Source organism: Lichenostomus cassidix, unplaced genomic scaffold, assembly GCF_008360975.1.
Source record: "Lichenostomus cassidix isolate B80296 unplaced genomic scaffold, HeHo_3.0 HiC_scaffold_37, whole genome shotgun sequence".
NCBI lineage: Eukaryota > Metazoa > Chordata > Aves > Passeriformes > Meliphagidae > Lichenostomus > Lichenostomus cassidix.
The window spans coordinates 753444-763983 of record NW_028147279.1 but is presented as its reverse complement, the minus strand read 5'-3'; the positions used below and the strand labels follow the sequence as shown (position 1 = coordinate 763983).

At 38.6% G+C, this 10540-nt stretch overlaps 1 protein-coding gene across 2 annotated transcripts in view; it reads left to right on the top strand.

Annotated features, from left to right (window-relative positions):
• The first annotated feature begins 3159 nt into the window (after positions 1-3159).
• The window catches only part of LOC146423528 (electron transfer flavoprotein subunit beta-like), a 38462-nt gene continuing 31081 nt past the window's right edge, over positions 3160-10540 (top strand). For both annotated transcript variants that reach the window (XM_085044686.1, XM_085044685.1), the window contains exons 1-2: positions 3160-3260; positions 5617-5775. In XM_085044686.1, coding sequence (XP_084900812.1) covers positions 3204-3260; positions 5617-5775 — 216 coding nt within the window. In that variant the 5' untranslated portion in view covers positions 3160-3203. The remainder of the gene's footprint in view (positions 3261-5616; positions 5776-10540) is intronic.

Below are 10540 nucleotides of genomic sequence, written 5' to 3'. Positions count from 1 at the left end.
TTTTTTTTTCCCCATTTTTTGGGGGGAATTTTCCCTAATTTTTAAAAATTTTCCCGAATTTATTTTTAAATTTTCCCGATTTTTTTCTAAATTTTCCCGAATATTTTTTTTAAAATTTCCCTAATTTTAAAATTATTTTCCTCTTTTTTTGGGGGTTTTTTTTCCCCATTTTTGGGGGAATTTTCCCGAATTTTTTTTCTAATTTTCCCGAATTTTTTTTTTAATTTTTCCTTTTTTGTCCTTTCCTTTTTCCTTTTTTGGGGTTTTTTTCCCCCATTTGGGGAATTTTCCCTAATTTTTTTTAATTTTCCCGAAATTTTTTAAAATTTTCCCGATTTTTTTCTAAATTTTCCTGAATATTTTTTTAAATTTCCCTAATTTTTAAATTATTTTCCTTTTTTGGGGTTTTTTTCCATTTTTGGGGGAAATTTTCCCGAATTTTTTTTAATTCCCCCGATTTTTTTTTTTTTAATTTTCCCTTTTTTCCCTTTTCCTTCTATTTTTGAGGTTTTTTCCCCATTTTTTGGGGAGAATTTCCCTTTTTAAAAATTTTCCTGAATTTATTTTTAAATTTTCCCAATTTTTAAAAAATTTTCCCGATTTTTTTAAATTTCCCCTTAATTTTTAAATTATTTTCCTCTTTTTTGGGGTTTTTTTCCCCATTTTGGGGGGAATTTTCCCGAATTTTTTTTAATTCTGATTTTTTTCCTGAATTTTTCCCTTTTGGGTCATTTTTCCTCTTTTTTTTTTTGCTTTTTTCCCCCATTTTTTGGGGGGAATTTTCCCGAATTTTTTTAAATTTTCCCGAATTTTTGGGGGAAATTTTCCCGAATACTTTTTAAAAATTTTCCCTAATTTTAAATTATTTTCCTCTTTTTTGGTTTTTTTTTTCCCCCATTTTTTGGGGGAATTTTCCCGAATTTTTTTTTCTAATTTTCCCTAATTTTAAAAAAAATTTTCCCATTTTTTGGGTCATTTTTTCCTTTTTTTTTTGCTTTTTTCCCCATTTTTTTGAGGACAAACCAAGAAAATTTAGGATTTTTTATCCCCTTCCCCTCCCCCCGCGGTTCTCCTTCAGGTCCGACCTTGCCGCCGCCCCTCCCCCCCTTATCGATCTCCTTATCGATCTCCTTATCGGGGGGGGGAGGGGCGAGCAGAGCCTTTTCTTCTCCAATTAATCATTAATTGCAATTAGCGAGAAGCTTATCGCAGCCTCGGGGGGAGAGTTTGGGAAAAATGGGAATTTTTGGGGGGAAAAAGTGGGAATTTGGGGAAGTTTTGGGGTGAAAAACTGGGAATTTGAGGGTTTTTGGGGAAGTTTTGGGGGAAAAATTGGGAATTTTGGGGATTTTTTAGTGGGAAAAAGTGGGAATTGGGGGATTGTTTAGTGGGAAAAATTGGGAATTTGGAGATTTTTGGGGGAAAATTGGAATTTGGGGATTTTTTTAGTGGGAAAAATTGGGAATTTGGGGATTTTTTAGTGGGAAAAATTGGGAATTTGGGGTTTTGGGAGTGAAAAATCGGGAATTTGGGGATTTTTTAGTGGGAAAAATTGGGAATTTGGGGATTTTTGGGGAATTTTTTGGGGGAAAAAATGGGAATTTGGGGATTTTTTTAATGGGAAAATTGGGAATTTAGGGATTTTTGGGGGAAATTTTGGGAAAAATCAATTTGAGGGTTTTTGGGGAAGTTTTGGGGGGAAAAATTGGGAATTTGGAGATTTTTGGGGGAAGAAAAGTGAATTTTTTTTTAGAAAAATAGGGATTTTGGGGGAGAAAATTGGGATTTTTTTGGGAAGAAAATTGGGATTTTTGGGGAAGAAATTTGGGATTTTTGGGTGGAAAACAGATTTTTGGGGAAGAAAATTGAGGTTTTCTTTGGAAAAATAGGAATTTTTGGGGGAGAAAATTGGGAAATTTTTGGGAAGAAAACTGAGATTTTTGGGGACTAAACCGGAGGGGTTTTGGGGTGAAAAACTGGGAATTTGGGGAATTCTGGTGGCCAGGAAGGAATTTTGATAGAATAAATGGGAATTTGGGGATTTTTAAATGGGAAAAATTGGGAATTTCGGCTTTTCGGGGAAGTTTTGGGGGGAAAAATTGGGAATTTGGGGTTTTTCGCGGTGAAAAAGTGGGAATTTGGGGAAGTTTTGGGGGAAAAATTGGGAATTTGGGGATTTTTTAGTGGGAAAAATTGGGAATTTCGGGTTTTCGGGGAAGTTTTGGGGGGAAAAATTGGGAATTTGGAGATTTTTGGGGAAGAAAAGTGAATTTTTTTTGGAAAAATAGGAATTTTTGGGGGAGAAAATTGGGATTTTTGGGGTCGAAAAGTGAGATATTTTGGGTGGAAAACTGAGATTTTTGGAGGAAGAAAATTGGGATTTTTGGGAATAAAAATGAGACTTTTTGGGAATCAAACTGCGAATTTTTTGGGAAGAAAATTGAGATTTTTGGGGAGAAAAATGAGATATTTTGGGGTAGAAAACGGAGGTTTTTTTGGGAAGAAAACCGAGATTTTTGGGGAAGAAAACGGAAGGTTTTCTTTGGAAAAATAGGAATTTTCGGGGTAGAAAACTGAGATTTTTGGGGTAGAAAACTGAGATTTTTGGGGTAGAAAACTGAGATTTTTGGGAAGAAAATTGGGATTTTTGGGGTAGAAAACAGAGATATTTTTGGGAAGAAAACTGAGATTTTTGGGGGAAAAAACTGCGAATTTTTGGGAATAAAACTGAGATTTTTGGGGAACAAAACTGAGACCTTTTGGGAAGAAATCTGAGATTTTTTTTTGAGGTAGAAAAACCCCAAAAAACCGCAAAAAAACCCCAAAATCCAAAACGCTTCCGCTTCGCCTTTATTGCGCATGCGCCAGCTCTCGGCATTACGTCATCCACCAGGGGGCGTGGCTTAGCCGAGGGCGCCGTTTGATTGACAGCGCGGCGGGCGTGGCTTAGGAAATCGCCTAACCTTTCCGCGCATGCGCAATGGAATCAATAGGATTGAATGGGGTGGGCGTGGCTAGGGCGGTGGGCGTGGCTTGTGGGGTTTGTGGGCGTGGTTTGGGGCTTGTGGGCGTGGTTTGTGAGTTTGTGGGCGTGGCTTGGGGTTTGTGGGCGTGGTTTGTGGTTCGTGGGCGTGGTTTGGGGTTTGTGGGCGTGGTTTGTGAGTTTGTGGGCGTGGTTTGGGGTTTGTGGGCGTGGCCTAGCAATGGCGGCTCTGCGCGTGCTCGTTGGGGTGAAGCGCGTCATTGACTTCGCCGTCAAGGTAATTTTGGGGGAAAAAATCCCCAAATTTGGGGGAAAAATCCCGAAATTCCCAAAATCCCGAAAATCTCCAGAATTGCCGGGAAGTGGAGAATGGGCGGAGCGTCCGGAATTCCCGAATTTCCGCCCGGAAATCCCAAATTTCCGCCCCAAAATCCCCCAAAAATCCCAAATTTCCGCCCGAAAATCCCCCAAAAATCCCCAATTTCCCCCAAAAAAATCCCAGATTTCCCCCCTAAAATCCCAAATTTTCGCCCCAGAATCCCAACTTTCCCCCCAAAATCCCAAATTTCTGCCCGAAAATCCCAAATATCCCAAATTTCCGCCCCAAAATCCCCAATTTCCGCCCGAAAATCGCAAATTTCTGCCCCAAAATCCCAAATTTCCTCCCCGAAAATCCTAAATTTCCCCCTGAAATCCCAGATTTCTCCCGGAAAATCCCAGATTTCTATCCCAAAATCCCAAATTTTCGCCGGAAAATCCCAAATTTCGTCCCCCAAAATCTCAAATTTCCACCCCGAAGTCCCTGAAAATCCCAATTTCCGCCCCAAAATCCGAAATTTCCGCCCCAAAATTCCGAATTTCTATCCCAAAATCCCAAATTTTCGCCCCAAAACCCCCGAAAATCCCAATTTCTTCCCCAAAATCGCAAATTTCCATCCCGAAGTCTCTGAAAACCCCAAATTTCTGCCCGAAAACCCCAAATTTCTCCTTCAAAATCTCAAATTTCCCCCCAAAATCCGAAATTTCCGCCGGAAAATCCCAAATTTCCCCCCAAAATCCCTAATTTGCCCCCGAAAATCCTAATTTTCTGCCCGCAAATCCCAAATTTCCCCCAATATTCCCGAATTTCCGCCCCAAATTCCCCCAAAATCCCAATTTTTCCTCCCAAAAACCCCATTTTCTCTCCCAAAACCCCAATTTCTTTCCCAAAGTCCCATTTTTCCCCCCAAAACACCAATTTTTTCCCCCAAATTTCCCCAAAATCCCATTTTTTCTCCCAAAACCCCAATTTCTCCCCAAAACCCCAATTTTTCCCCAATTTTTCCCCAAAATCCCAATTTTTCTCCTAAAAACCCCTTTTCCCCCAAAACCCCAATTTCTTTCCCAAAATCCCAATATTTATCCCCAAATTCCCCCAAAATCCCATTTTTCTCCCCAAAACCCCAAATTTTCCCCAAAACCCCATTTTTCCCCAAATTTTCCCCAAAATCCCAATATTTTCTCCCCAAAATCCCATTTTTTCCCCAAAAAATCCCAATTTCTTTCCCAAACCCCCAATTTTTACCTCCAAAATGCCCATTTTCTCTCCCAAAACCCCAATTTTTCTCCCCAAACCCCATTTTTTCACCCCAAAATCCCAATTTTTTCCCCCAAATCCCCCAAAACCCCCAGATTTTTCCCCAAATGTTCCCCAAAATCCCATTTTTCCCCCCAAATTTCCCCCCAAATCCCCAATTTTTCCCCCCAAACCCCCATTTTTCCCCCAAAATACCATTTTTTTCTCCAAAATCCAATTTTCCAAATTTCCCCCAAATCCCCATTTTTTCCCCAAATTTTCCCCAAAACCCCAAATTTTCCCCAAAATCCCATTTTTCCCTCCAAAACCAATTTTTCCCTAAATTTTCCCCAAAATCCCTTTTTTCCCCCCACAACCCCATTTTCCTCCCAAAATCCCATTTTTCCACAAATTTTGCCCCAAACTCCCAATTTTTCCCCAAAATCCCATTTTTTCCCAATTTCCGAAATCCCCAATTTTTCCCCCCAAACTCCCCATTTTTCCCCCAAAATCCCTATTTTTCTCTCCCAAAACCCAAATTTTTCCCCCCAAATCCCCCAAAACCCCATATTTTTCCCCCAAATTTCCCCAAAATCCCATTTTTCCCCCCAAAATCCCAATTTTCTCCTAAAAACCCCAATTTCTCTCCCAAAATCCCATTTTTTCCCTCCAAAAATCCCAATTTCTCTCCCAAACCCCAAATTTTTCCCTAAAATCCCCAATTTTTTCCCCAAATTTCCCTCAAAATCCCATTTTTTCCCCAATTTTTCCCCCCAAAATCCCTATTTTTCTCTCCCAAAACCCCAATTTTTCCCCAAATTTTCCCCAAAATCCCATTTTTTCCCCCAAAATCCCATTTTTTCTTCTCAAAAACCCCATTTTCTCTCCCAAAATCCCATTTTTTCCCCAAATTTCCCTCAAAATTCCAATTTTTTCCCCCCAAACTCCCAATTTTTCCCCCAAAACCCATTTTTCCCCAATTTTTCCCCCAAATCCCTATTTTTCTCTCCCAAAACCCCAATTTTTTCCCCATTTTTCCCCCAAAATCCCATTTTTTCCCAAATTTCCCCGTTCCCAGGTCCGGGTCGCCCCGGGCGGCTCAGCAGTTCAGACCCAGGGAGTCAAACACTCTCTGAACCCTTTCTGTGAAATCGCTCTGGAGGAAGCTGTGAGGCTGAAAGAGGCTGGAAAAGTCAGTGAGATCATCGTGGCAACTCTGGGCACCAAGGCCAGCCAGGTGAGAGGTTTATTTTTTAATTTTTTGGGGATTTTTGGGAATTTTTTGGGGTTTTTTTTTGATTTTTTGGGGGATTTTTATTGTATTTTTATCACATTTTTGTTGTATTTTTATTGGGGTTGTGGGGTTTTTTTTTTTTTGTGATTTCCTTGTCTTTTTATTGTGATTTTTTGGGGATTTTTATTGTGTTTTTATCATATTTGATTGTGACTTTTTCGTATTTCTATAGTATTTTTATTGCGTTTTTGTTGTGTTTTTATTGCGATTTTATGGTATTTTTGTTGCATTTTTGTTGCAATTTTTGTTGTGTTTTTGTTGTGGTTTTCGGGTGGTTTTAGGTTGGTTTTGGAAACACAAGAAAAATGGAAAAAAAAATGCAACAAAACCACAACAAAAAACACCCCAAAAGTACCCAAAAACCACCAAAAAAAAAAATCCCAAAAACCGTCCTGAAACCACTCAAAAAAGACAACAAAAATATCCCAAAAACCACCCAAAATCCCCCAAAAAAGGCTGAAAGAGGCTGGAAAAGTGAGTGAGATCATCGTGGCAACGCTGGGCACCAAGGCCAGCCAGGTGAGAGAAAAACACCCCAAAATCACCCCAAAAACAGCCCAAAATCACCCCAAAAATACCTGCAAAAATACCTGGAAAAATACCCCAAAATCACCCCAAAAATAGCCCAAAATCAGCCCAAAAAAACCCCCAAAACAGCCCAAAATCACCCCAAAAATAGCCCAAAATCACCCCAAAAATAGCCCAAAATCCCCCCCAAAATACCTGCAAAAATAGCCCAAAAATAGCCCAAAACCACCCCAAAACCAGCCCAAAATTACCTGCAAAAATAGCCCAAAAATAGCCCAAAAACACCCCAAAATCACCCCAAAAATACCTGCAAAAATAGCCCAAAAATACCTGCAAAAATAGCCCAAAAATACGTGCAAAAATACCCCAAAATCACCCCAAAATCAGCCCAAAAACAGCCCAAAATCACCCCAAAATCAGCCCAAAAATACCTGCAAAAATAGCCCAAAATAGCCCCAAAAACAGCCCAAAAATACCCCAAAATTGACCCAAAAATACCCCAAAACCAGCCCAAAAAATACCTGCAAAATCACCCCAAAACCAGCCCAAAAACACCCCAAAAATACCTGCAAAAGTAGCCCAAAATCACCCAAAAAAGCTGTGAGGCTGAAAGAGGCTGGGAAGGTCAGTGAGATCATCGTGGCAACACTGGGCAGTAAGGCCAGCCAGGTGAGAGAAAAACACCCCAAAAACAGCCCAAAAATAGCCCAAAATCACCCCAAAATCACCCCAAAAATACCTGCAAAAATACCCCAAAATCACCCCAAAAATAGCCCAAAAATAGCCCAAAATCACCTCACAATCAGCCAAAAAATACCTGCAAAAATACCCCAAAATCATCCAAAACAGTACAAAAATATCTGCAAAAACACCCCAAAATCAGCCAAAAATACCACAAAAATCACCCAAAAATCACCCCAAAAATACCTGCAAAAACACCCCAAAATTACCTGCAAAAATACCACAAAAATCACCCAAAACCAGCCCAAAAACACCCCAAAAATACCTGCAAAAGTAGCCCAAAATCACCCAAAAAAGCTGTGAGGCTGAAAGAGGCTGGAAAAGTGAGTGAGATCATCGTGGCAACTCTGGGCACCAAGGCCAGCCAGGTGAGAGAAAAACACCCCAAAAACTCCCCAAAAACAGCCCAAAATCAGCCCAAAAATAGCCAAAAAAAACCTGCAAAATCACCCCAAAAATACCTGCAAAAATAGCCCAAAATCATCCAAAACAGCACAAAAATAACTGCAAAAATACCCCAAAAATAGCCCAAAAATACCTGCAAAAATACCCCAAAATCACCCAAAAAAGCTGTGAGGCTGAAAGAGGCTGGGAAGGTCAGTGAGATCATCGTGGCAACTCTGGGCACCAAGGCCAGCCAGGTGAGAGAAAAACACCCCAAAATCAGCCCAAAAACTCCCCAAAAACAGCCCAAAATTGACCCAAAAACCACAGCAAAACCATAGCGAGAGTACAAGAAAATTACCCCAAAAACAGCCAAAAAACGCCACAAAAACGCAACAAAAATGCAACAAAAACACCTGAAAATTACCCCAAAAATAGCTCAAAACCATCCTAAAAACACCCCAAAAACCATCCTGAAACCACCCAAAACCCACGACAAAAATACCCAAAAAAAGCCCTAAAAATACCCCAAAATGACCCAAAAAAGGCTGAAAAACGCTGGGAAGGTCAGTGAGATCATCGTGGCAACTCTGGGCACCAAGGCCAGCCAGGTGAGAGAAAAACACCCCAAAATCAGCCCAAAAATAGCCCAAAATCACCCCAAAAATAGCCCAAAATCACCCCAAAATCAGCCCAAAAATACCTGCAAAAATACCCCAAAATCACCCCAAAAATAGCCCAAAATCAGCCCAAAAAAAACCCCAAAACAGCCCAAAAATAGCCCAAAACCAGCCCAAAAATACCTGCGAAAACATCCCAAAATCACCCCAAAAATGGCCCAAAATCACCCCAAAAATAGCCCAAAATCCCCCAAAAAATACCTGCAAAAATACCCCAAAAACACCCCAAAATCATCCCAAAAATACCTGGAAAAATACCCCAAAACCAGCCCAAAAATACCCCAAAATCACCCCAAAACCAGCCCAAAAATAGCCCAAAACCACCCCAAAACCAGCCCAAAATCACCCCAAAATTAGCCAAAAATCCCCCAAAAATACCTGCAAAAATCCCCAAAATCACCCCAAAATCAAGCCCAAGATTACCCCAAAATACCCAAAACCACCTCGAAACCCTCCCAAAACCACCCCAAAATTGCCCTAAAAATCATCCCAAAAAATCCTGAAATCCCCCAAAACCACCCCAAAAACTGCCCCAAAATCACCCTAAAAATGACCAAAATCACCTGAAATACCCCAAAAAATACCTTTTTTGTTGTATTTTTTGGGTAATTTGGTTCCTTTTTTTGGTATTTTTATTGCATTTTTGTTGTGGTTTTAATTTGATTTTTTTGTAGTTTTATTGTGATTTTTGTTGTATTTTTATTGTGATTTTTATTTTGATTTTTATGATATTTTTGTTGTGTTTTGGTGGTTTTTGGGATATTTTCAGGAATATTTTCAGGATATTTTTGGGATATTTTTGTGACATTTTCAGGACATTTTGGGGATATTTTTGGGATTTTTTTGGGGTTTTTTTAAAATTATTTTTCCGGGATATTTTCAGAATATTTTTGTGACATTTTCAGGATATTTTCAGGATATTTTTATGATAATTTCAGGATATTTTTTGGATATTTTGGGATATTTTCAGTGTATTTTTAGGATATTTTGGGGATATTTTCAGGATATTTTTGGGATATTTTTGGGATATTTTGGGGATATTTTTGTGACATTTTTAGGATACTTTCAGTGACATTTTCAGGACATTTTCAGGATATTTTTGGGATATTTTCCGTGATATTTCTATGATAATTTCAGGATAATTTCGGGATTTTTTCAGGATATTTTTGGGATATTTTCAGGACATTTTCAGGATATTTTTATGATAATTTCAGGATATTTTTGGGATTTTTTCAGGATATTTTCAGGACATTTTTAGGATATTTTTGGGATTTTTTCAGTGATATTTTTATGATAATTTCAGGATATTTTTGGGAGATTTTGGGGATGTTTTTAACCCCTTCCTGCCCGCAGGAAACCCTCCGCACAGCCCTGGCCGTGGGATATTTTTGGGATATTTTCAGGATATTTTTGGGATATTTTCAGGATATTTTGGGGACATTTTCAGGATATTTTCAGGATTTTTATGGGACATTTTCAGGACATTTTCAGAATATTTTGGGGATATTTTCAGGGTGATTTCAGGCTATTTTCAGGATATTTTCGGGATGATTTCAGGATGTTTTCAGGATACTTTCAGGATATTTTGGGGATATATTCAGGGTATTTTCAGGATATTTTCAGGATATTTTCGGGATATTTTTGGGATATTTTTGGGATATTTTCAGGATATTTTTGGGATATTTTCAGGATATTTTCAGGATATTTCTATGACATTTTCAGGATATTTTTGAGATATTTTCCGTGATATTTCTATGATAATTTCAGGATAATTTCGGGATATTTTCAGGATATTTTTGGGATATTTTCAGGATATTTTTGGGATATTTTCAGGACATTTTCAGGATATTTTTATAATAATTTCAGGATATTTTTGGGATTTTTTCAGGATATTTTCAGGACATTTTTAGGATATTTTGGGGATATTTTCAGGATACTTTCGGGATTTTTCCAGGACATTTTTAGGATATTTTCAGCGATATTTTTATGATATTTTCAGGATATTTTCGGGATATTTTTGGGATATTTTCAGGATATTTTGGTGACATTTTCAGGATATTTTCAGGATATTTTCAGGAGATTTCAGTGACATTTCTAGGATAATTTCAGGATAATTTCAGGATATTTTTGGAGATATTTTTATGATAATTTCAGGACATTTTGGGTATATTTTTAACCCCTTCCTGCCCGCAGGAAACCCTCCACACAGCCCTGGCCGTGGGATATTTTTGGGATTTTTTCAGGATATTTCAGTGATATTTCTATGATATTTTCAGGATATTTTTAGGATATTTTCAGGATATTTTTGGGATAATTTCAGGATATTTTGGGTATATTTTTAACCCTTTCCTGCCTGCAGGAGACCCTGAGGACAG